The 27,385-nt window shown below is 40.7% G+C and overlaps 1 protein-coding gene across 3 annotated transcripts; it reads left to right on the top strand.

Moving 5' to 3' along the window:
- The first annotated feature begins 545 nt into the window (after positions 1-545).
- LOC119739360 (protein naked cuticle homolog 2-like) lies at positions 546-27,385 on the top strand. Of its 3 annotated transcripts, XM_038214269.1 has the most exons (9): positions 546-921; positions 2,214-2,270; positions 3,734-3,867; positions 6,228-6,230; positions 19,158-19,242; positions 20,238-20,374; positions 21,057-21,155; positions 21,701-22,062; positions 24,693-27,385. In XM_038214269.1, the coding sequence occupies exons 1-9, from the start codon at positions 894-896 to the stop codon at positions 25,549-25,551; spliced, it is 1,764 nt and encodes a 587-aa protein (XP_038070197.1). In that variant the 5' UTR covers positions 546-893; the 3' UTR covers positions 25,552-27,385. The 3 variants fall into 3 exon arrangements, with proteins under 3 accessions (XP_038070197.1, XP_038070200.1, XP_038070198.1); XM_038214272.1 differs by lacking the exon at positions 6,228-6,230; XM_038214270.1 differs by lacking the exon at positions 6,228-6,230 and having other exon boundaries at positions 19,155-19,242.

Raw genomic sequence — 27,385 nt, 5'->3', positions numbered from 1 at the left:
TCGGCGTGTTTGGGGATTTCATCACTCAAATACAAACGACAGAGGTCTACGAATAATTAAAGACGACGAGAAAAAGGGAAATCCGCTTTCCGAGGTAAACAATAAACAAAGGGAAATTGTATTTTTTTGTTTCAAATTAATGTCTGTGTTTTGAGACTTTCCTAAAACAAAGTCATGAATTATTTTTTGCATGGCATTTGTAATTCAAAAGTCTGCGTTCCGACAAAAAAAAAAAAGCAGGCGAGAGTGCATTTCGATCAATGTGTATGTACAAAACTTCTTAAAGTTTGAACGCTAAATGTGGGAAATAGCCATTCGCGCGGGATAAACCGCCGACTTGATGAATAAACTACTAGTCCATTAACGCGTAGAGCTAGACAGGTGTCGCGCTTAATTAATTGGTTGTCTGCAGGTGACTCCGAAACTTACACTGCGCTTTTGTTCCAATCAAATGCAGTTCCTGGTAAAGCGCCGCCCTTTGTGCGAGTGATTGACAGCTCAGTGATACCGCCCGTTTGTGGTCGAATGTAGTTGGCTGTGTAACTGGTGCCCGGTTTCATGTGGAAATCAATAGTAGTGGGAATGGTTACCAGTGTAAACTGGGCCAGCTCTACATTGTACGTGTAATTTTATAGGAATTTTGCTCTGCATGTAAAATACACACAAAAATGTAAGCGGTGTACACAAACGAGTATCTGCCGAAAACTGGTCAAAACTGAACTTCAAATTACGGATTACAATGACTTCGACACGGTGAATTCCTGCCAGAAATATTGGTGCGTACACGTGGACAGTTCCGCAATGGATGGCGTTGCTACTTGATGGTCTAGGGTGATCTTTTTCTGCTTACATGTTGGGCAAGTTTGACGACCACCACCGCCACTGCATGTGCCATGGGGAAGACGCAGAGCAAGAACATTGGTAAATGCCTGCCGTGGAATTTATTCGTGGTGGACCTGTCTTGTGTATCTTTCTGTGGTGTGGTCTAAATGCATGCTGTGCAACTGCAAGTGCTGTTGGAAATGCGTTTTGCTGTTTCTTCAAGAAGTTTTTGTGGAGTACATCTATACTGGAAATAGGCCTAGGCATTATTACAAATACAATTGATGTAGATTTGTTACCGCCTGACAATGTTTGATATTTGTTTACCATGTTTACCTTTTCATTTATTCAGCATGTTCAGGACTTTGTATCTAGTTTGAGTCGTTCTAATCATTGCAGATTGGGAACTCGTTTTGCTGTTCTCATTTATGAAACTGGAACGTCTTATCACGTTCGCTCCAGCTTTTTGGGTTTTGGAGTTGGGGGCAAATTTGAAAGTAGGTTTCTCTTAAATGACGTCATTTCTATCCTACAGACCAGCCACGTGCATCGGCATTTGGAGCGTCAACTTGCGTAACGCGCATCGGCTGCGTCGTATTTCTAACACATTTCAAGCAACAATCGCTCGTGTTTGGAACATTTTCAACACTGCGCAATGCATGCTTGATTGCGTAAAATACGCAGTTGCAGTTCTCCTTCTTTGAGCGAGAGACCTATAGTCTTATGTTCTGAAAACAAGAAAATAATTATTAACAAAGTGTTTAATAGCTCCATGGTCATGATGATTTTACATGACAATGCAATGGTCATTCATTTGAGATATGTTGAAAAAATGAGGAACATTTTAAAGGTTGTTAGAATATAGTTTATTTATTGTGCAAGGTTCCCCACAAACTTTCTTCGCAACTAGCTGGAGTTACCTCAGCCCTAAATTTTATCATTGGGTTGTCATTTAGGCTAAATGACAACCCAATGATAAAATTTAGGGCTGAGGTAACTAAATTGTATCATTGGGTTGTCATTTAGGCTAAATGACAACCCAATGATAAAATTTAGGGCTGAGGTAACTAAATTTTGTCATTGGGTTGTCATTTAGGCTAAATGACAACCCAATGATACAATTTAGGGCTGAGGTAACTCCAGCTAGTTCACAACCAATAATGTGGCATCCGAGTTGATTTGTTCCATCAGCGGGTGCATACCTATGTTGCCTAATAAATACCTATGTTCCCAGACCCTAACTATAAGCCTAACCCTAAGGATTTTGGGGAACATAGGTATTTACCAAGTAGCAAATTTCTGTTCATGTCGTAGTGGAAGTTCAGCAAGACATTTAAGAAATGACGCATTGACATTTTGTCCCATTCTTATCTTTTCATTTTCAAATGCAGGTTTCTCCAATCTAGGTTTCGCCAGTGCAAGCACTAAACGGAGAGAAAACCCAGAAGGTATGATTTGTTCCCGCCCACATTTCTTAACCCCTCCCTTTTTTTTTTTACAAGTAGAGTTCTGACGTGAACTCTTAAATCAATGCTACTTTCCTTGTTGTACTCACTGTCCATGGTACCCTGTTCAACTGGTGACCTGACCTCATTTATTATGGTGATTGATTTTAAACTACCAGTGGATAGATTTACTGTGTATTGCAACCCAGAGTAGATGCACCAGGCTGCTGACCTGCAAAGGTCAAGCTAGGCCCAATTTCATGGCTCTGCTAACCACAGAATTCTGTGCTAATGATCACAATTTAGTGCTTAAAACTCCAGCATAGATTCTGTTCAGACTGATTATGCACATTTCTTGTTACGGGATATATGTACACACGCACTAAAACCCTAAATTCCAAATGGCAGAATTTTTGACCATAGTTAGCAAAAATTCTTCACAGAGCCATAAAATTGGCCTTGTTCAAAAAAGAATACAAGCCATTAGCCAATGTCCTTGTATAAACTCATGACTTGGAGATTTAAACCAAGTTACTCAGAACACATGCCTCAGATTTAGGGTGTGCATTTAAGTATAGGCACCAGATTAAAAAAAAACCCAAAACAGGTACCCGAGTACCGGTTTAAGGAACCCAACTCCAAAATTAAAATTTCTGAAATTTCTGTTCAGATTGTTCATAAAGGTCTGTGTGATGATACAACCACAATTGTGCATCAGTGCAGTAATTCAAGTGTGTACAGTAAAGCTTTACAGTGAAAATTGCAACTTTTGCATGCGTTCATAAATGTGACATCTGTTTTTTGTTTTTCATGTAGCCTGTGTTTTTCTTGAAAGTTCCCCGCAAATGACATTCTAAACCTTTCTTTTTCACCGTCTGAGAAGTTACTAAGTGATTTGTAAAGTTGGTTACGGGTACCTGATCCCATAATCTGGAACCGGTTCCTGAAAACAGTGGTCAGGTACTCGGGTACAATGTACTCGGTTCTGATGCACAGACCTACTCAGATTGTTTATTGACCTATATAGGATAAACCAGGAAAAATAGTTATGCGCACATTTCATGTGCTTTATTTGTTTACACTTAAAGAGTTTGAGCTAGCAAAAAACTCTTGAAAGGGCCAAGTAAAGATGTAAACCTCTCGTGCTTAGGTCACAGGAGTGTTACACGAGTTCCCAAATGGAGTTCATTGCCCTCAATCTTCTCAAGACGGTTGCCAATTTTTTTTTAAAGAAAAATGAGTTACTTGGCTGACTTGTGTTTTTATCTGCTGAAAATATAGTATGCTGCCTATGTTTATTGATACCACACACTGTGTTTATTGTAATTTATAAACTATTTCTGAAAAAAAAATCTGCTGGAGAAAAATTTGTTTATGGTTGGTCAACCGTTTATTCAACTTAAAGTAGAAATTTAAAACTTTGGCATTTCTGTGTCTTAACTTGATTCTTTTATTGTCATGTTTAGGAGGCTACGTCTTGAGTGGCTGTGTGAACAACCAGTTTCAGGAGTCGGAGGAATCCTTGTGGCATTCTAAGGTCGCTCTTCTGGGCTCTTCGGACTCTTCTGAGAAAAGGAGTTTTCAACTAAGCCCCGTGCCGGTAAGCTCTTGACTCAGTTTTGTTGTTCAGGTTATGATGGGATGATGGTATCACTATAAGGCACAGTAAAAAAAAAAATTGAAAAAATTAAGGAGGCAGGCACTTTTCCCCCTTTTTTCCTCCAAGATGGCAGATTTCCCAAGATGGCAGATGGATTCTTCGTCATTTTCTCGACTCTTTTGCAGATACAAAATTGTTTCCAAAGGAGCGGTAGGCCTAACCCCTTGGAAACAAAGAAAAGACGATATTCGCAAAATATATTGCAAATGTATAAATAAAGAAAAGAAAAAAGAGGCGGGCAGGAAAAAGGAAGTGGGCTTGGATGAGAAAGTGATTAATTGTTTAATTTGCCCTTATCAATGTAGGATACCAAAAGATTTTTAAATTACTCCATGCTTTTTTTTTACATTTGTAACTGGATAAACTTAAAAGGACTTCACCTGTATTAGACAGTCATTCCAGACTCCTGTTGAACCAAAAGTATTTTGAGCGATGTCTAAAATTATGACGCTCCAGTCGAGTTCTTGTGAACGACTGCAACATTTGATCTTTTGACATGGTTGCTTACTATTTCAAACGTCAAATTTTTTCATGTACCTTATTCAAATATTTGGAATAATTTAGTTCAGTCAGTGGGACTTAGGAACGCCAGTCAGATACGAGAGAAACAGTAAAGGTCTAAAATTGTCTGCACTGATCTGATTTTTCACATACCAACCAAGTGTTTCTGAATGGAAAAACTCATGGGGGGGATCCAGAATAAATTTTTAAAAGTGGGATAGAAAAACATTAACTGTATCTCAACTGTGATCTGTAAAGCACCTCGTGAATTCTTAAAAGACATTTACTGGGCAATTTGAAGACCTGTATGACGTTTGTACAGGCAGCTTTTACTTCCATTGTAAAAATACCAGGCATTCTAGAAAGCCGTGTCTAAAATGTTCCCACAGTAGGGAGCTGACTCCCCGTGCGGAAGTGGGTCAGGCTGAGTTTAGTGTGTGCACTCCCATATCGTTAACCCATATCCCTTCCTAACATCGGAGGTATGAAAACACCATAAAGGGGTTGCAGGGCCGTGTTTATGATTGGCCATCAAATGCAGGTATCGGCCCGAAGGCCTTAGGGCGGGATGTATTTTCTCTTGTGGAATAAAAAAAGCTGTGAAATGTGTGATTTAGTACACTCAAAGTCAGCTGAAATTGTTAAAGCTTGGTTTATATGTGTTTGAAGTGGGGTTTTAGGGTTTCAGAACTAGAATGTTTTATTTCAATATTGCACATGGGGCCTTGCCTCGCCTGCTTTGCGGGGTAGGTACATTTGTAGCTTTTGAAGGTGCTTCAAAGAATGAAAGTGCTTTCTATCAAAAATCTAGTTGTGGATCTACATTTTTGTACACATTTTTGTTGCAAAATTAATGCCAAAAAAATAATGCGGAACCACATACTTTGACTCTAGCTGACTTAGTTGTCACATGATAACCACATGACCTCGCGTGCTGCTGTAAACAGACCTCCGCACATCATAGTACCGCGGTCAAATGGTGTCATTGAATGTTGTGTCGAATTTGATGGATGAAGACAACATTTCAAAACCACGTTTTTACCAGAGTTGCAAATTGTGGTGCCGGATAGCAAACAACCCTGATGACACAGTGAGGGTGAGAAGAAAGGTCTTCAAATAAGTTCCGAGTTCATCAAACTTTTACTGCCAGAAGTAATTGGTGGGGGGGGGGGGGGGGGGGAGGGGGGGGGGAAGCAGGAACACTCCCCTACCTACATGTATTTCCTTTGGATCTCCGCAGTCCAGTGTGGCTAAGCTTTTGACAAATTGACCCCGTTCCTCCTTGGTATTCCTGGACCAGTTCCTTCCCTTTTCAAGAGGTGTCTCGTTTATTTTAATCTTCTGGGAACAGTGCCTCTTAGAACTTCCAATTTGGAGCCGGGGTAAAAGCCATTGAGTTAATGTGTGAAGGAAGCAAGGGTCTGTTATGTAACACATGATGAACCCCTTTCTAGATTCCCCTTCCTAGATTCCCCCTTCCCTATTGAAGATTGCCTCCCTGTTTCAATGCAGAGGAACGATGTCTTTTTTTCTGTCATTCATGTAATACTGCAAGTTAAATATTCCAAATCTTGCCAAAGGTACACCTTTTACCCCACTACATGCTTACCAAATAGCTCAGTACAGATTTTTTTTATTCTCCTGTGTTCCGAAAAGATTTTCTAACCTGTCACGTTTTCAGGAAATGTAAATTTCAATTACATTGAATCCACCTGTTACATACATGTAGCTCTGAAAATGTGGTCGCACACAGCAACATTTCTAGATCACTTTTTTGATGTGCCTAGGGACATCATTAGACTGTCCATGGGTTGGTTTGGCTTCGTCAAGGGCAAGTTTTCCATCAGGCCAGTGAAACCCATATGGGAGAGTTTTAACATGCATGGTACCCTGACAAAAGGGCAAACAATTGCTGGGCCAATTATCCTGAAGTTAAGCTGCATGTGGGAAGCTCCAAAATAAACTCTCTCTAAATAAACTAAAAGGTCCAAGGATGGTCACTGTGGTTGAAACTGGCATTTATTTGCATAGTGACTCATAGCAAAGTTTACTGTTCATCTGCATATGTTCTTGTACCTAAAGAAGTGGGTTTTTTTAAAGTCCACTACATGTGTACCACTGCCACTGCCAGCAGCATTTGGAATTTGTGAAAATTTAGCAACAAGTTCACAAACAGATAAAAGTTTGCCAGGTATATGTCAGAAATACTTGAACATCTAGCTGAGTGTTTTTAGAGTATGTGTGTATGAACAATGTTCTCGTCTCTCTTTGTCCAAATTCATCTTGTCTCATTACCAGACCCCCTCCCCTCCCCTCTTGCCATCAAAACACTCCAATTATAACCTCCTTCTGTAACACCCGGTCTAATTGTTCCCCAAGATTTGTTAAGCCTACTGCCTTCTACCGACATCAAGTACCATGTTTCCAGCAAATTTGTACGAAATTAACAATCCTGGGCAGCCCTTTTCCCCCTCCGACAAAATTTCTTTTCAATTACTCAGTCCTTGTACGTGGATGAGATATGATTTTTGACAGGAAACCTGAGTGGGTCGGTCTTTCTTCAGTATCTGTCGTCCGCCGAGACTTGGCTTTAGTGATGTCCTCCGGCCCTCTTGTTGGTAAAGTGGCAGTATCCATCCACTTCATCTTAACAAACTTGAATTGATAGAGAGTTTGCTTCATTCAGGGGTTGGGAATCTCTCCCCCCCCCCCTTACCCAACAAGATCTTCTAAAGGAATTAATGTGGAAAAAAGTGGCAAGAAATAGCCGATGGGGACAAACAGGCTGCAAATATGCAACTGATAAAAAACTTGGGACAGTTAATAATGGGCCGTGCCGTGCTGCCGCAACACCAAGTTTCATTCTCTTCTCGACCCCCTGAAAAAAAATGCAGTGTTGGGTAATTTTTGTCCAAATGAATTCCATGACACTACCTCCAGGCTGATGTATGGCCAATTAACAGCGACCGACACCATCACTTGCCAGCCAGGCTCCACAGCCTTTCAAAAAGAAATAATAAAAGCGTGACAAATCCCGAGCTGTGAATATTATCACCACAGACACCAACTTGGCTGTGTTTCGCCCAAACTCTGTCTCACCAAGAAACAACAATTTTAAACTTACAAATGTTAAGATGCTGAACTTCTCGGAAAAGTTAGACACAATTTACTCCTCCTCTTTGCTCTTCCTTAAAAGTCATCCCAAGTAAAGCGGGGTTTCCGTCTGATTATGGAAATTCAGGATTTGTTAAGAAGGCAGATGCATTCTGCCCGTGTCGGCGTCCTTTGAAATGTATCAGAGTGCAACCTTACGACCTGCCGCCGCGCAATCTCCATCCGCCATCTCTTTGCCTTCGGGGGGAACACCTTTCAACAGTTATTATTTTAAATGGATTTTCATTTTGCCTGGGAGATGATGACACAAAAAGCAATATGCCGTCCTTTTTCAAAAGGTTTTTTTTTTTGGTTGGTTAAGAGGTAGTGGTCCTTGTATTTATAGAGGATAGGAGGTAATGGAAGAGAAGAGTAGCGGTCTGCTAAAGAGAGACGTCGGCTTGTAATGCACCGAAGACGAGACACGGCGGCAACATCTGAAGGAGAACCGACACGGCCTTAATGACCTGTAGCGCTTTGAAATGATTTGTTGCCATGGATTACGGATGTAAGTTGGCCTTTATTTGTGTCAACCTCTCTCTGATAACCTCTCACAACTGGGTTAAATTTTCAGACTGCGGTTTGCTCTCCTTTTTCCCTCTAAGATCGCTTCCTCTGCCAGGAAGCTACTCTGAAGGAAAAGATCTGTTTTCGTGATTTTTTTTTTTTTTTAACCCAATGAGGGTTTTGGCGCAGACTTGCAAGGTAATCAATTAGGTTGCAGGTTATTCAGTGTGTGCACCTGTTGGCTGAATTGAACTGTTTGTATCGTTTACCCAATTTTAACGTTGACTGAATAATCTTTGTGCATGAAAATACCATTTTCACTTACAGAAAGTTTTGGTGGCTTCTTAAGAATATTGGATAAAATTTGATGGTGTATTTTTTTTAATTTTTGAAAATATGTGCAGCAGAATGCCATGGAGGATAAAAAAATGTGATAATTATCTGCAATGGAAAGATAGGTAATGTACTCTTTGGGAAGTGCTCAAATGTTGCAGCAACTATAATCACCTCACTGAATAATGATTAAAAAAAAAATGAATATTGTGGACACAAATAAAAATAAGGTATTACCTGTTAAATATTCAGTGACCAAAGAAATGAGCTTTTTTTCAATATACCGGTATACGGCGGTATGTCATCAAAATATCTTCTTCTGTTTTTGATTTTCTGAACACAATCTGTTTTGATGCGGAGACATGCTTTAATGTTGATATCCCAATTGCTATTGATGAGACCCAGAAATCTCTTGCAGCTGCAATCATAATCCTGACCCGGTGCATCAGAAAATTCAAAATCCTAGTGAAGAAAAACAAAATTTGATGAGTGAAATACATTTTAAGCAAAAGATCTCTTTTATGGGAAGTAATGTATTTGAGGCTGTGAGCGGAAATTTTAACATAGTCTGTTTTTTTGCAATGACGTTGATTTCACCTAATTAATAGATCTCTCTCATAGGATGCCATCTTTGTAGAAAAACTACAACTGCGTGTTCAATGCCAACAGGTGCATGTGAATGCAGTGTGCAAAATGTTCTAAACGCGCGGGCGTGTTGCTCGAAATTTCTTCGAAATGTTGCGAAGATTTTGGTGATTTTGGTAACATTTCAATTCTCCAACTTCACCATGATTTAAAGTACATGTCCTTCAGTAGGCATCCCCTTGTTCTAGATACTGTTACACATTGCATCACACCGAAAGTAGGAAAATATATGTAAAATAAGTCAAATACTTGACGACCAAAATGGAACTCATCCACTTTAATTGATTGAAAACAATTCTAAAAGTCATGACACAGTTTTGTCAATGACAAAGCACTTCATAAAAATTAAGATTAATTTCATCATTGAAAATTTTAAAGGAGGCGGTATGGTCTTATGCAAACGGTGCTCGTTGCTTAACCTAGTTTGCCAACGCACTTGAGATTCTGATCTATTGATTGCACAGCCCCTCTCATGTCAAGACCTCAATTATTGAAAAGCCTGCATGGCGGGAACCGGGGAAGAAGAAAAGCAGCAGGACCAGTGATTGAGTGTTTGAGTAGCTGTATTGAGGAACCGGGCAGGAGTGCGGACAAGGGGGTAGCTTGTTAATATGTATGGATTTATGGGCCAATCTATATTTGCCTTGACCTACATGTACAAGCTGACTGGGTCGCTGGTAGAAACAGGTTTTTTCCCTTTTGGGGAGTTCTTGGATGGTTAGGGAAAAAAGTCAGGTTTGATGCGCACCTGATACGGTACCAGCGTGGACCTTTGATGTTTTGACTTTGTCATCAGGCATCAATTCTTCTACAAACATAACGGACCACAGAACAACCATTTTTCTTTAATTTATATATTTTTAGATAAACATTTGAACTTCCTTTTTTTAATTAAAAAGGTGAACTTTTTGGGGGGACAAACTGTCCCAAATGTAAACAATTTATTTTCATGTACATGTATGTATAAACACTCATAGTGCTTCGCCCGATTTACTGATGAGAAAAATATAAACATGTGAAATGATCACTTGTAAAACTAAGTGAAGATAACATTATATAGCATAATTTACATACCCTATCAAAGTATCATGTATAGGTGTACATATGTTGTGCAATACTGTACACATGTAGTTGTTTGCAGTTGTGATTTTATTTGTCCACCACTACTTGTACCTACAGTTTTAGTTAAGTGTGATTTCCTGCAGATAAGCAAACTTTTTACGACCTTTGTTCCCACCATGCCAAGTTGCTGTGTTTTACATTGCATCCAAGTCAACCATAATCATTATGGTACATGGCTAAAAGAACCTCTCTTCTAGTTTCAAAATATCAAATTTATATAAGTGGTTGAAAGAACAGGGTAAAACTGAGATTATCTGTTTCCAAAATGTTTTTATTAAATGAATCATGCCTACTTAATACAACTTACAGTATTTCTTTTTGAGCAAGTTTACTATGGTGAATAACTACTCACTTTTTTTTTGTACATAACGTTGAAGTGACACAAGCAATTTCTAATATTTTGTACGTATTTTCATGTATACTCATGGGTTTTCTCCAGAACCTTACATCAATTTCAGCAGGAAAAATCCATGTTCCTTCTTCCACTGAGGTGGAAAATCATTGGCCCTTTCCTCCCTTCTTACTTTTGTGTATTCATGCAACCTGCGATAAACAGAACTTCACTTTGCGTTCCTCAAAATAATCACTAAAAAGCAGTCTCCATTGATGAGCCTCCCCCCTCCCTGAACCCAGAACAAATGAAGTTTAATGAATAGTTTCCTGCCCATTATCTACCACAGGATTAATCTACAGGGGGTGTACACAGTAAATGGGATTTTCTAAGAAGGCTTTGGTGTGAAAGCCTTTTGGATAGTGGGGACTGGTTCTTCCAGGCACTTTGCAGGATGTGTGACGTCCACACACCTAGAGCTGAATAACAAAAGAGAGAAATCCGTTGGTTTTGGTGTACTGTAAGCATGGGCAAAGAGTGAACGTCCTTGGATAAGGCGCGTTGTGCATACATGAAAGAGGTGCCCATGAAGACTTGTGAAAAACTTGATATTTCTCAGAAAGATTTGCAAGGACATTCCACAACTGGCACACATTGATACTTCTGAAGGTGTAAGAACACTTTCCAGAATCCTTACACAAAAGGAGTCCGGAAAAAGAACTAGACATTTCTTGGAAGCATTTGTGAGGGCTGCTTGACAATTGGTACACACATTGATGCTCCTGATTCATGAATCAAGTGTTCAGTTTCCTTGAAGTGCAAAATGCATACCCAGTCATATGACAGTCGTGAAAAACTAGAATAAATTGTAAGGACTTTCCAGAACAAGCACAGAACAATGATGCTTATAAAAAAGTTTTTTCTGTCCTTCCTTGTATTTTTTTCTTCAAAAGGACACACTGTACATGTAAAATTAAACTGCTTATTGTTTGCACGTGAAGAATGCAGCATCAAAGAGAAGAGTTGTGAAATACATGTACAAGAAATTTCTCAGAAAGATTTGGAAGGACGGAGTTTTAAACAAAGAGTTTGAATAGTTTTGTAAAGACTTAAAAAGATTGAAGACTTCTTGGAGGCTGTTGCACCGTAGCACGCGCCTTGATATTCTGAAAAAGTTCTTCCGTGACGGTTTTTGATAGATTGAATGTGTTCAAGTAATTCATGTCCTCATTATTCATGCTGGTCAATGACATGAAATGTCATGTAGATGCATGTATGATGTAAATCATGTGTATCATTTCATCTGGCAATGTGCACAGAATACAGCCAGCGGGAAAACAAATTCAAACCAAGGATTGAAGTCATAACTTTGAGTGGAACACCATCTGATGCTGGACCTCCTCAAACAGTCTTGACAGTGTTTACTGCTCGGCCAGTGACGACACAAGTCCTTTTCCAGATCTTTAAACTTTTCCCGGTTTGTTGGGAACAGATGGATTTACCTGACCCTGATCAAACTCCAACATCCACAACACCAGGCAACCCACGACCCAACTCATCGCTCTGCTCGCAAAAGCCACATGAGCTTGCCATGCCATCACTAAAAGCCACAGGGAAAGGTGGAAAGGTCGCCAAAGGTCAAAAGGTCGTCCTGCAAGAGGGAAATATTGTGTTGATCTTGTCCAAACCGAGTTCTAGACATTTCCTTGAGGATGATGTCGGCTTTTTTTTTTAGTGGCGGTGGGTTCAAGTTTAGATCAAAGCTTGAGACATTGGTGTTTAACATTCCCCCTTGGCATCTATAAACAAACACTGGCCAGTCTGTGTGATTGATGGCAAGGGCACCCGTGCTGAGATAAGATTGTTGAAATCAATTTCAAGGAGTTGGGCGTTGTATCCCATGTTTTGTATTTACATGTAGTTATGAATGAAGTGGAAAATAAATCAAGTTCCATTAAAAGTTTCAGTAAAATTTCAGGAAAGTTTCAGGAAAGTTTAAATACAGTTAAGTACAGTTCAAGTAAAAAACACAATGATTGGGCAGGCCTGTGGCTCAATGTAAATTTTAATGAAAGGCTTTCAGTGATTGCCCATGCCTAAATGTGAAATATCAAATATTTGGGTAGTTTGTTACACATACATGTACATGTTCCATACAAATTTTAGACAAAAACCTACATATAATTTCCCCCTTAAGTGTTTGCACAACTTCACCTTGTCCATGTAGTCTTGGGTCGGTGGATAATGCATTTAAGAATCACTTCACTTCCGAGGTGAGCTATTCTTGTCCAACCATACTGCATTGTTGTTATTGAGAGGCCATGGACATTAGTTTCCCCACAAGTCCCTCGAGATCTAGCCTTGAAATTCAATACGGCCAGGCTGGATCATTATATTAGTCTTGCGTGTTTGTCAACGGGGAAAGTGGTACCCAGCAGCGGACCACAGAGGGCTATGTGTGTGTACATGACATTGGAGGACCAAGGACTTGGACGAGGCTTATACAGTGATGTAGTGAGACAACTGTGAACATGTGGCCATGTTTGTGGTGTGTTCGTTGGTCGTGAATTTTCGCTCAGTGCAGTGCGGGTTGTAAATTCACAGTCGGCTGTGTTGCAGTTCACTCGTAATTTTCTTAAAACCAGATTAGATGTACACACTGTAACTTTGATGGAAAAGTTTTGCAAACTTGCAACCCACATTTTACTAAGCTTAGGGAAAGAGCTGTGTTCAGTGGTGAAAGTTCCACAAGTTGTTTACATAAAAGATCATTTCAGACTAACTTAAAAGATCATTTCAGACTTACATGTAGGAAGCTGTTTTGCTTGTCAGCTCCCAACAGGCATGACATGGCCTATGAGTACCGGTATGAAACACTGTTTAATGTGTAGGCACCGTCCTGCTATTCATGGCATGTTTAAACCTCATCTACAGCTTTATTTTATGCATGACTTGCGGACTATGTTCCATGAACATTAAGCCCTATATATTTCCCCAAAGTATTTCTATGTCGGCATTAAAACCCTTTGAACGATTCATGAGCAAGAGGTGGAGCCGAAGTCCAAACGAAGACAAGGTTTGGAAAGTAGCCCATAACAGCAGTTATCTTGACAGTCCATTGCTGCTCAGTATTATTTCTACTCGGTAACGATGCCTGGCTGCAACTACAACAAGCAGGAAGCACACAGCATGATCAGAGATTTAGCAAGGAACGTCATGCTGAGATGGGGACAATTTCTCTGGATAATGAACGTCCACAATTAACCCGAGACGGAAACAGGACAACGCAAACCATTGATTAAAGCCATACAAGTTTCTAAAAATAGAACAACACAGGGAAAGTTAGGTATGCTAGAACAAAATCATTAACTGTGGGATGATTGTACTGAAAGGTAATATACAACCTTTGCTTTTGCTGTGGTGTTCAGAAATTTTTACAATATAATTTTTTGAATATAAAGAGAAATTGGAAAAACAGTTATGTGTGCATGTCCATTTAAGCAGTTGAAGAACCGATATTCACACAATTTCCTTAAAGAATGGCCAAATTATATTCAGGGACAGGCCTATACGTGTTCTTCCAACCTTTTGTTTGCCTGTCCGGTAAATACATTTTTGTTCAAGATCCCTGGCTGGGAGTAAGACATCAAGGCACCAGCGTCTCTGGAATGTCAAGGAGATAACGTGACCATTGTGATGGAGGGGGCTTTATTTCTCTCCGTGGAGTCTATTGTTGTCGAGAGACAGGTACTTCAAAGAGAAAGCCGACAGAGCGCAATACAATAGAGACGTTGATAGCGAAACCACACAATGTCCATGACCTGGAAGCTGTTGTAGCGGCAAATCATCAAACAAAAATTGGGGGGAAAAAATTAGGAAGAAAAGAAAAGAAATGCATAACTTGATTAGTGAAATTACATTTGACATTCATTAACAAGAGAAAGGAAAGAGTAAAAAACGTGGACTGGAAAAAAAAATACACGTGTGCATTACATACTGGGTTGTTATTTTCAGCAACGGAAGTAATAATATCACCTACATGTATGCACAAAAGAGTTTTAATTATAATCAAGCAGCATGTCACTATTAAGCATGCATGTGTAAACTGCATGGAAAAATGATCTTTGCACATATTGTTAATCACAAATGTGTAAGGAAGTTATGACATATAAATTGATTATTTTTCTGGTTTTGTAAAGCACTGAACGAACGTCCTCCCCCAAAAAAACCAAATTCGTGTACATGAAGGTTACTGCTCAAGATGTTATCTTCCATTCCAGTCAAAACTCACATCAAGAGCCCTACCCTGCCGGCCTCAAGTACCAACCACCCAACAAGTGGCCAGGATAACTCTCTCCCATGTGTACTTAACTCGCTGTTCAAGTGATTTTCTCAGTCAATAGTCAGTTTCCGATGACTAAACAATCACTCTTTTACCTCTTAGTGGTGGCCCAATGCGGCCCTTTTTCACTTTTTTTTTCTCCCTGCCTATCCCCCCCTGTTTGTTCCGCCACAGCAGAGGTGTCGTACAATCATACCTGATCCGATACTCTTCAACTTGAGAAGCTGTGGGCGGTTTTTCGGTGGAGGGGAAAGCGATTGTTACGCGGCCAGCAAGCCCGTGGTAATCCCTGCATTGATCGGGAGTTATTGTATAGCTGAGGTGAAGCTGTAATCACATTAGGTGTGCGTGCTCTTTTCTGGGTTTGATAGGATCACGGGATCAGAAGGGCTCGGCTAATTCTTTTTCCCCCTTCTTTTTTTTGCCGTAAAGAACTTGCGCTGATGTGTCACAAAGGTTCAGGTAGGGGTCACAACTTTGCGGGGAAAACACTTTTTTTTTCTTTTCTAAATTCAAATGGAATTTAGTGAGGGCCAGTTTAAGGTAGTAGTGTAAGTGTATTGTGTCATGCTAGGTATAGTGTATTTGCACAGAAAGTCAAAAGTGAGCATACATAATTTACATTTATGTACATCAAGAAGTTAAAAGTAAATAATACAAATTAGTCTCTTGCTGAAGTGATATGACATACTTTGAAGAGTATGATATCCATTTAAAACTCAAATGACTTGAAAAAAAAGTTTTGATGAATATAAGACAAATCTTGGGCTTCATGCATTCACCAAATTATTGCATAAACATGTTTACAAGTGTAGTTATGGTGCATGTTTTGGCAGGCACTGCATAATAGGGAAGTACTATTGGTCCCCACAAAACCTACTATGCAACTAGTGTTAATAATCACTATGGAACAAGTAAATCGTGTACATGTGTGTATCTGATATATCATGCACTCCATTTGATCAGGAGAGGCAACCTTGAAAAGAAAGCATTTCGTTCCATTTGGAAAAAAATCAGTTAGGCCCCATATGAATATCCATATTCGACAAATAAAAAGCAAATATAGCCAAACATTTTCAGAATGTTCCTTGTCAGAAAAGCTTTGATGCCAAATTGTAGGTTGGGCCTTGCAAATTGTAGGTTGGGCCTTGCTTCGATTGAAAATGGTCCAAATTTTCCAAAATTGGATGGCTTTCCATTATTGATCACCCCTGAATCTATCCCGCAGGACTCACACAAGGTAAACAACACTCGGCCTTTTGCCAGTCACAAGAGAATGAAAGGGAAGATACAATGGCTTTTATGGTACACCACTTCTAACCGGCCGCTAGTTGTTTCTAATCCTTTCAAGTGTTCGGCTCTGTGTGTTCGCTGAAGCTTTAGAGGTGCTTCTCAGTATGAAGAACTTGAAGGATGCTTCAAAAGGAGCACCCTCACCCGTAGCTCCGGAAACAAACAACATCTGTGGCAGGGAGTGGCAGCGAGGGGGGGGGGAGGTTCAGGGGTTCAAAAAAATGTGTGCTTTTTTTGTTCAGAGCTGCTTTTAAAGAAATTTAAAGTTTAATTTATAGAAACCTTAGAAAGTTTCTGGTATGCATTTAAGGGAACAGAGACATGATTTATCTTTTTAACGGTTGTAAATAATGTGTCATCTACATGTAGTTTGAATCGGGAATGTCACCTGACCTTTTTAAGGAACATTTCAGATTTTTCTCAATCAGACAGCATATCCTGGTGTGCCTTGTACTTCCAAGTTATTTTGTCAATTCAAACTTGGCCACAAATATGAATGGACTGAGGGAGTAATAAAGATTGCAGATATTAATAGTGTCAATTTCTTCACAAGTTCCATTTCTTGTCTGTGCTGTTCCAATCACACTTATTTAATGAACACTCTAACGATATCTGCTAATGTTATGCAGTCAGCCCTTGGTGACATCAAAACCTGCCTGCCGCTGTGATTGTTTAACTGAGCCTCTTCTACTTGTATCTCGCAGTCCAGTACATGTACATGTAGTAATAGTATGGCCCCCTACGGGTTCCTTCATCCAACCTTGGTTCTTGCTAGGTGTGACCTTTGACCTCTGGGCTTGTAGGAGTGCTCTGCCTCCCAGCAGGGATGTGGCGTTCTCTTCTACCACTTTCCCATTATGCTGCACATGTACATATGTACATTGTAGTTTGTACATGACAATGTATTTCTGATTTTGTTAGATTTTTGATTCAGCAACAATGCTTCTTGATAATTTTTTTTATCAATTGAAGGGAAACTACCGGTAGCAATGTACATTATATTTATACACAGGTTTATTTTTATATACCAAACTGTTACAAAAAAAATCTTCAAAAAGGTGCCAGATATAATCCTGAAAAAGTTTTAATGTGTCGGTCCATGAACACATTGAGTGCATTTTTCTTTTCACTCACTGCCTTCGAATTGACAGTTTCCTGAATTTAGCCCTCAATTTAGCCAAACCGGACACCAGCCCTCGGCCAGAAAGGAGCCCTTCAATAATCCCCTAATGAGCCTGTTGTGAATCTCGACATGTTTATCTCCATGAAAAGAATCCCCCCAAAAAAAGAAAAAAGAGAGCCACACCACACTCTCATTCATATCGCTGAAGTTCTTTTCTCCTGCGATACAATTGTAGAAGCACAGATTCATTAGATCCTTGTATGGCTGACACTGCTTTTGAGGTCCTTCGATAGGACCTCCCACTGATTCTGCTCTTCTCTTGTTCTTCACGTCGACAACTGAGAGCTCTTCTCTCTTCCGCCGCTTCTTTGTTCTTCACCAAAGAAAAATCTCCGAGTTCCGAGAGTATTGTTGTTCATTGTAAACAAGGAAACCTAAAAATAAATCTTCTGTTGAACCCACTGCGCCCATTGATCATGTGTGTACATTTTTGGTGGTATGGAGTTGTCGACATTCTGAGAAATGATCCTTGAGGATGTAGGTCTTCTTCAGAGGGCCGGTGAGGTCAGTAACCTCTGGCCGACAGCTGGGCTGGTCAAGATGAGGTCACTGAAAGGGACAGGTTTTTTGTCCTTGTGATGCCACCCATGTTTGTCAGTTTTCTAGAACTCCAACCCGCAGGAACCTAGTGTGAATGGATTGGTTGAATTCGTTCCTTTCTCTTTGGTCTCTCAACCTCTCTGTCATGGCTGCCGTGCTCCTGTGTGGGTTGCGGCTTCCGTTTGTTTTTGTTCCTTAGTATAACAAACCAAACTTCCAGAAACAATATTATTGTTATAAGCTGTGTGATGATTTTTTTCTCGTGGGCCGCAGGTAGCATACATATGGATAACACCTGGGCATTTTCCAATGTTCAATCGTTGACCGACTTGAAACTTGGGTATTTTCGCCCCCTTAACCTCTTTATGTCTGAGAAATCTTAACTTTTTTTAGTGAAAATTTAGATGGCTTTAACCATCTGGTACATCAACAAGAAAACGTTCAGTTTGCATTTTCGAAATTCTGAACTCCCTTCTTGTTATTTTTACTAGGAATTTTCCTGGATCCTCCGATCCACTGTGCAGATTATACTTAAACTTTCAAGTCTCCCTTTCAAAGTTATTGGAGCCGGGATATGCTTTCCTAAATTCTTCAGAACCCTCCTCAACCTGGTGGATTTTTTGGAAGGATTTGGGATATTTAAGAGTTCACTTTTGTCTAGATTCATGGTTCATGCATCTTCAATAAACATCACTGTAAACTTGCTATGAGTGTGAACTAAATATTCCACAGGTATTGGGCTTGGCTTCCAAGGCAAATTTTTTTTGTTTTGAGAATGACAAGTTCCCAGGTCCCTGAACTTACTGCCATCAGACATGTCTGGACAATCTCATGCCTGTAGATATAGAACCAAACATGGCTTACAAATTGTTTGATGTCGTAAATTAAATTTACGACATAAACTGTCCCCAATTATACAGAGCGCAAACTTTATTTTGGGTTTTCTCCTTGTTCAGTTCTGTTCTTCTTTTGTTACTTGATTTTAAAGACCGATGCTTGATTTACTGCAAAGACACTCCATAATGGCAACATTGCAATAAAATACCACTTACATGTACTCCTAAACGTACCCTGGAGTGTTTAATTTTAGATGAAGGAAAAATCAAAAACACCCCTTCAACTAGTACTGTATTCATTTGTTTTCTGTGTCAATTTACGTTAAAAGCTCTCTTTTTTATTCCAGTTTCTGACAACCAAGTGTACAGTCTACAATACCTTATACCCGTTGCTAATTCAATCATTTCTCTCTTTTCCCTCTCACTCTTTTCCCTCTCCAGCAGACGTCGTCGGATGACCCTCACCTGTGCCAGTGTAATACACCCCACGTCCCTGTAGGATTTGCCAAAGATAATTGCCATTTTGAAGGTAAGCACCCACATCGGTTCCCCCTTCTGCCCAAATTACCTGGCCCCAACTCCCCAAATACCTCATGAGACGACCGCCTCAGTTTTTGAAGACTGCCGACATGAAACACTGGCTACTCTGTTAGCAGTCTCCTTTTTCCACGCCTTGCCTTACGAAACCCTAAGCAAATTAGTTAAGTGTTTTTCGGTGGCCTCCCAGCGGGACTTGTTCCCTGACTTGACATTGGAGAAATTGATTTGGAAAGTGTGTGGATATTTCCTTGCAGACTGGAACATTTGATGGTAGTAGGCGGCAAATTGTTGCATTGGTCTTTCTGAGAAAGCAGTTAGTCATATGCATTTTAATAGATTTTTCTGATATTGTAAGAAAGACCGTGGGTTGAACCTTGGGACAAACAAAACCTACCGGTACATGCACCTAGCAAGTTTCAATTGGTGGGTACATGAATAATTAGGAATGACCAACAGATGGCTGTTTGTGTAAGTTAATATGCCACATTCCCCTCAGTTCACCTCGGGAATTTCTTTGATTGTGTTGTTGACAAATTATAATATATGTTGTTGCTGAAATTTTTTTTAAAAATAAATAAAAAGTGTTATTAAGTACACCACAGAAGCAGTTCATTTGCTTATATGGCCGTTTACATGTATGTGTGGCTAAGAAACAAAAATTTGAGAAAAGGCAAATATTTTCTCATCAAGGATATTTTTTTCCCCATTTTATGTTTGATCAAAATACATTTTTGTAGTGGGAGATTGTTCACCTTGTTGAAGACGCAACAGCTGGTGTGGTGATAATGCACTTTGCAGAATGTCACTCAATTTCCCCAGACGACATGGTGCAAAATATCCCACATCATTCACACGGGGGACATCAATAACTAACCCTCCCCCTTCCCTTTCCGAATCGATCGTCCCCCAAGCCAACCCTCTGACTGATCAGTTTTCCCTCTTCCCCGATGTAATTTTGTTTCTTCTCCGGATTGAATCCTCCAGTTGCCTTACCACCGGAGGTGACAGGATCCGCCTGCAGCGTGAAGGTTGTAGCTGTGGAGAAGACTGACAGTACTGAGGAAGTCAAACCTCCGCTTTCCCCGACGATGTCTTCAAACAGCGGCAAGGCTACAGTAGGGGTACGTCATCTTGTCTACTTGTTCTTGTAGATTACAGTCATTCTCGATCCCTGCCAGCTCTTCATCGTAGTTCCTCTGTTCTCGGTTCTCAGGTTGTCTGGATGGGGATGAGGCGCTACTCAATGTTAGAAAATATACCCAAGCTTGCACACAACTAAATACAAAATGGTCGAGTTCGTTTAGAGGAAAACTTAACATTGGGCAAATGACATTAAGAATTTCAGTACGGACATGCAAGGATCACTTAATTTAAAAAACAATCACGAGGGGTGCTCTTTTTATCTTCCTCAAGTAATTCAATCCGAACTTTCATAATTTGTATTTGCTTCGCCCTGTGGTCAATTACATTTCTCCTTACATCTGGAATTCTTATTCGCGCAAGGCTTGCTGTTGATCAGTAGAAAAAAGGTTTTGCTGAAGCTTGCGGTACGACGCAAATTTAAATGTTGGAATGAGTTTGCCAGACCCAGAATTTGTTGTGTCAGCAAAGTTTAAGTCACGTAGGGCAAGAGCTTCCAGTTGCAGTAAACAAACTGCTGTCATATGTTTTGCATAAAATTTCATGCCAATAATTGTCAGGTACAGTAATACTGCCCAACATATTTTCCACAGACTTTTTTTTTACATTGATAGTACTGCGACCTTTGCTAACCTGTAGGGAATTTTTATTTTCTATTTTCAGGCCGTCGATTGCGACGTTTCTCTAGACGGGGAATCTGACCAACAAGAGTGGGCCTTTACCCTGTATGACTTTGATGGTCACCGCAAAGTCACAAGAGAGGTAATAATTAAATTAAATTTCAAAGGTTGAAGGTAATTTGGGACTTCACAAACTTTGCATATTAATGTTCTGCTCCTTCCTGTAGATATAATTGCGGGATTGGTTGGCTGGTTCGAATCTGATGTACATGTAGCAGCGGGTATAGCAATTAAACTATTCATAAGATGGAATTTGCATTGGGATGATGTAAATCAATATTAGGATTTTGCCCTTCGCAAATCCATCTTATGAATTTGCAGTACTTGCTGCTACATATGTACATCAGATTCAAACCAGCCAACTGATCCTGTTAGCTCGGTGGTCAAGTGGTAAGACGTCTACACTAGAAAGCAGGAGGTCCTGGGTTCGAGTCCCACCCGTGTGATTTTTTCCAACTTTCACTCGGGAGGTAACACACTGAGTGTACAGTGTTTATACGTCGGTGAAGGGCAAAACCTAATATTGTTTTACATCACCCCGGCGCAAATTCCATCTTATGAAGAGTCTGATGTAATTACCTATTTATAAGTTAAGAGTTTTGACTGTTTATTTTGTTTTTCTTCCAGGATTTATCCAGTCTTCTCAAGACCATCTCAGAGGCCCTTGCCTCCACCATCACCTTGCCAGCTAGTGGCAGCAAGAAGCTACGTCTTCGCCTCTCCGTCGGCTCTGAAGACTCCGGCGATCCTAAACCTTTCCCCGCCGAAAACAAAGAAAACGTTGGCAGGACTGCATGTCCTGTCTCTACAGGCCCTGGGAAACCACTACATGATGTGGATGGGTTACCGACGCCTGCCGGGTACCAGCAGCCTGTCAGGAGTGGGGTTCGGACACACAGGCACAATCGGAGAACGTTGTCGGCTAGTCAGGCCGACTATCACGGCATGGACGGCCGCAGCCCTAACACTAAGAGACAGCACAAACTTAGGTAATTGTCTATCGTGTCCTGTTTGCAATCAGTATTAAAGCATTGAAATAGGCTGCATCAGAATGACGTGGCTAAGGCATGCGATTACATGTGTGAATGGAAGCTGCTGAACCACTTCAAATAACACGTAACTGTTTCTGGCACTAGCAAAGTAATTCGGGCTCGGCCTTTCTTGTAGATTCTGTCTAACAATCTGTGGAGACCATTTTGGGGAATTCAGTGGATGTAGTCGTTAGTTTCTTACAATGTTTTATCTCCACTCTAGTGTGTACAGTTGAATCAAGAACTTAGCACCCATATTAATTGTAGACTGATAAAAAAAATGCTGAGGGATATGGTTAAGCACGTTGTCATCCAGGCCCCCCCCCCCAAAAAAAAAAAATGTGAAGAAAATCTTGATGTACGGTAAATATGTGGATACAAACTTGTAGTGATATGCAGACCCACGACTGTTATGCATAATACAGCAAGTGCCGTAGGGACTACGGCTTAGCCACTCTATTATTGAAGGAAGGGAAACATGCGCTCACACCTCACAGAGGGGCCTGTCATGTTGGCTCGCCGGGGAACATGAATGAATATTTCATGGTCATTCGTTCATCGTTCAGCAGTTTGAAAGGTTTGAACCTTTGCATCCTAAAAGGTGCCAGTGTCTTGCTAGAAGTTATCATGACTTCGGGAAAGCCTACTCATAAACTCATACATTAGAGTCCTTTTTGAGAGAAACTAAAATTACTTGAAGACTAAAAGGAGACATAATTATCAAAGCTGTGGAGGTACTTGCACAGTGATCGTTGCAACTGGCCTCTATAAGGCTGAATGTTTGATTAGATGGCGTTGGAGCCACAACATTTGTTAGATTACTTTCCCTGAGGTGTCGCTCGATGAAAGTACTGTGACCTGTAATGCTCTGTCAAGGTTAGCGCCAATGGGGGGGGGGGGGGGGGGGGGTGGGGGGGTGGAAGGGTCGTAGCACTTTCATAGGGGCGAGGTTTGGTGCTGAGGCAGACGCGAGACTTAACCACTTGTTGATGAGAAGAACAGCTTTCTTATAGTCCTCTGCAACAAATGTTTGTTGTACCATATACATGTACAACAAAAAATGCTACAAGCTCACAAAAAAAAGAAGTTTTCTGCAATTAAAGAGATTCTTCATTCGAAAATGCACTGCGTCACCTATTGTTCAGATAATCCATCATGGGGCAGTTGCTTTGAAAAAAAAACTGGCACGATGCTTTCCCCATTGAAGGGGTCTTCGTGATTATACAGTCATGGCGTTTCCATTGGCGATGTGGGTCAGAAACGGTAATGGAATTGGCATTAACACCAGAAACGGAGTGGGGGGGGGGGGGGGGAGGGGGAGTGATTTCACAACAATACAAGGATTGCGACGGTGAGTGTTTAACCGTTCCACCTCTACAGTTGAAAGCACTCTTTATTTGACCCCCTTGGCATAGTTCAATCTACCCAGAGGGCAGGTGGCTTCACGTCAGGGGCTTGTCTGGTGTTAGGGTGTTAAGCCCACGTCCAACGTTATCTCTGTGAATCCTTGGTACTTTATTCTCTACTTGTCTGGACAGAGCCACTCCCAAAAAAAATTGTGTTTATTGTCCATGTGAATCTCAATATAATATCCTGCCCCTTCCCCTTTTTTGTGTGGATGTTTTTCGATGATAGTATTGGCTTGAAGGTGGTTACATACTGGAATAGTTTCAAGTATAAGCAAGCTGTAATTTTTTTTGTTCCAGGATTTTAGCCATAACACATCAGTAGGTGTGGTATGAGGTAACACAGATGGCCTGGGGTGGGGGAAATGGCGGGGGTGGGGGAGTGTATGAGTGGGTATCATCGGGGTATTGTCACCCAAGAAAATAAGTCTACACGTTTTTGAAGGAATATTCAACCTCACATGATTAAAAACCTCAGTACTGATATACAGCAAACCATTTGTTGTTCTTGAATGGCCTCATCCATGTTGATTGAATGTTCTGCTAAACTGCACACCTTTGAATGCCACTGTGTTACAGCAGAGGTGCCAATGTTAGCCCCCTGGGTCAATCTGGCACTGCAGGGCATCTTCACACTTTGTTGGATTACTGCCTTACCCTTCACTTTTTTTTGGTGAGGCATTGTACTTTTTGGAAGAATTGCTTGGCAGTGTACTTTTAAAGTCAGTCTGCTTGGTTATACATTTCACATATTCTGCTTACGATAGTACAACCTTTTTTTTTTGAGTCAGGGTTTCAGGTTATGGTTGATAGAGTAGAAAAATAAACATTATCCACATCAGTGAATCAAAGGCATTGTAGTGTATTGGCAGGGTTTAACATAGTCCTGTGTACCGGTACTTCAAAAAAAAATCCTGGATTTTATAACCTCTATTGGAAATCCAATTTTAGAGTTTAAGTCAAGCCTTGACAAGTCAATCACAAGTCAAGAGGCAAGCTATTCATCCTCTGTTTCGTAACCTTACTTGTGATCAAATTTTGATTGGACTTGTGATGGACTTGACGACAAATCAGAGCAAATGTTAAAAAAACATCCAGGATGTTATGCAGGTATTTCAGACAGAGTTCTGTTTCTTCCAGCCTCCTGTTAATTACTTTACTTTTGAATTGTTGATTCTTCAGGAGACAGCAGAGTGCCTACAATCACGGAGGCGATGAAGAGGTCCGACACAGACCTCATCCAGTCAGTAGCTCCTCGTCCCCAACAAGAGAGCCAGAGAACAGAGAGCGAAGGAACTACTATGAAGAGCTGGCAGGGATCGAGAACGACTGCAATCAACAAGAAGAGGCAATCGTCATAGCTCAGGAGAGAGAGGTGGAGTATCTGGCTCAGCAGCAGCTCCCACTGCCTCATAGAACCAGACATACCTCGGCTGAGAGGCTGAGAGGGAGGGGACACAGACATCCCAGCAAGGGGGGTAAGGGTGGCCACCGGCGGTCTCGGTCCTATGACTTGGACGCCCAGCAACCCATACAGGAAGGTGTGTTGAGCACAGAGGAGCATAAACTGAAGTGTGGGTTGAGGCAGCGGTATCATAAGGATTACCATATGCTTCTTTTGGAGGCTTCCCGGGCCAAACTGGAAGGCTTTCAACCAGCTTCACCTCCAGGCCCAGCAGGTGACAACCAGACCCCTCAGGTGCCCATGAAACTACCCACGTTCACCGCCGCGCCTTCACCCCTGGCTAGGCTAGCCACCTTCGCCCCACCGGCACCATCACCAACCAACCTCTGCCCAACCCAGCTGAATTCAAGCCCCGCCCCTCGGGACCCCGCCCTGGTGACTAGCCCCAAGGTCCCCACCCGGCGACGCTCTCACAAGAAGCTCCGCAAGCCGGCCTTGCAACCCTTCACCTACATGCAGCATGAGATAGCCAACGGCATGGAGGGTGTCGTCTATGTTCCTGTCTCACAGCGACATGAACATCACCATCACCACGAACATCACCATCATCATCATTACCACCACTACCACAAGTGACTAGTCGTGGCTAGGTCAACTACCTGGTGTTGGCTGAATGTGAACTGCCTGGAACTTGCGTCAGAGAGGAAAATATGGAGAGTGTAAAGTGCCAGAAAACCTGAAGACTCTAATTCCTCTCAAGTTTCAGTTCCGTTAAAGGTGCTATCACATTCACTGGATTGCAAACAACCACCAACACCTAGCTGTGCCCAATTTTGCATTTTGGATTGGTCTGTGATGGTGTGGTCAGAATTTCACCAGAACTACTAAAAATGGCTGTGGACAAAACTTGCACAAAAAACACATTTTATAACTTGGACCAAACTGTGTTGGCAAGATGGCAAAGCATGTCGGTTGGCCAGTTTTCAACTACTTAAGAGTTGTCCGTGAAAGAATGCAAGGACATCTGACATCAAACTCAGCTTTGGTGATATACGAGCGTCGGATCTTAAACAAGGTGCTTTTTTTAAAGCATGAAAAAAGCAGGGTTAGCTATTTTTTACTACTGTATCTTGTAAGTATTAAAGTATCTTAAAAACTCAAGTGTAACATAAGGACGACCAAAATGTCCGGTGTAATATATACTTTTTGCCTCGTTTTGGAATTGAATGTTATCAAACAGTAAGATTTTAATCATATACTTAATATATTTACACAATTTCCTATTGGTACACATGGGAATTGATCAGTACCAACAATTGTCTAAATGCTGAATTAAAAACAATGCATCAATTATAACAAACCACTAATTCTGCATATTATTAAGTTAAGTGGTAAACAAGCTGAGGAGGACTATAATCTATGCGTGTATCCAGAATACAAGTTCTCAAATGAACAAGTCTTCACAGGGGGTAGTGTCACCAACAAAAATAAATATTTTAAGGTTGGCCTTGGGTCTGTCGTCTAATTCATAGTATTCAAAAGTTATCCGTAAATATTGAAGGAATTTTCTCATAACGCCCAGTGAGGTCGAGTTGCACCGAACAGCTACGTATAAAATGACCAATCTATTCTTTCGGTCGCCTGCACAACAATGCCAGTGTTCATTAAGTTAAAGTCTAGACCTTAGCCCATTAGCAAATGTATTACATTGTATTTATTTACTGATGAATCCATAAAACGATAGAGTGTGTCTTTAGGTGCTATACAGGGAGTAACACACAGGGCAGTTTGGGGTGGGACAGGTACAAATGGGTTGTATAGTTGAACGTACCGTTAGAGAATAATTATGTACACAAAATTATTGGTTTGAAAATTATGAACTTTAATTCTATTCAATGTAATCCAGTGAAATGCTGCATCTGAAATTTGATTCATAGATCATCATTGGTCGTTTTGAAATCTGGCAAATTGATTAGACCCTCTATTTTTTTGTTTGGGTAAGCCCTCCTAAAGGCACTGGTGGTGGCTAATCTATCCCACAAAATACTGGAAACAAGGCATTTTGAGTAACTTACTGTCATGATCCATGCATTTTCAGTTTTGTGAGCATGTGTTGTGTACAGGTGGAAGTATTTGGCCAAGTCAAGGGTTAAACATGATCTGTCCAATCAATTAAGTGCCCACCAAAACACGTGGGTACAAGCAAATGCTTGTCACATATTCATCAGTAAAGAGCGCCCTCAATAGACTGACCAGTGACTAACTCCTATATTGCACTCTGGTTTCAAGTGCTATATAGACCATATTTTCACAGCACCAACCATTATTTTTGTAAGAAAGTATGTACACGTTATATTATGTATACATTGTACATCATGCGTCACAAGAGCATTTCATCATAATTTAGTCATAAAACTTGAAAATAACCTTTTTTTCCAACAAGTTGATTGGCATTAAGTTGTTAAAAAAA

This window comes from Patiria miniata, unplaced genomic scaffold (genome assembly GCF_015706575.1).
Source record: "Patiria miniata isolate m_02_andy unplaced genomic scaffold, ASM1570657v1 HiC_scaffold_30, whole genome shotgun sequence".
Lineage (NCBI taxonomy): Eukaryota > Metazoa > Echinodermata > Asteroidea > Valvatida > Asterinidae > Patiria > Patiria miniata.
This window is presented reverse-complemented; position numbering and strand designations above follow the sequence as displayed.

Excerpts from the sequence above, each read along its gene's own strand:
- LOC119739360 (XM_038214270.1), top strand. The coding sequence starts at position 894 with ATGGGGAAGACGCAGAGCAAGAACATTG. Across the intron at positions 922-2,213 it reads GACGCAGAGCAAGAACATTG|GTTTCTCCAATCTAGGTTTC; the intron begins GTAAATGCCTGC and ends TTTCAAATGCAG. Across the intron at positions 3,868-19,154 it reads TTCAACTAAGCCCCGTGCCG|CAGACGTCGTCGGATGACCC; the intron begins GTAAGCTCTTGA and ends TTCCCTCTCCAG.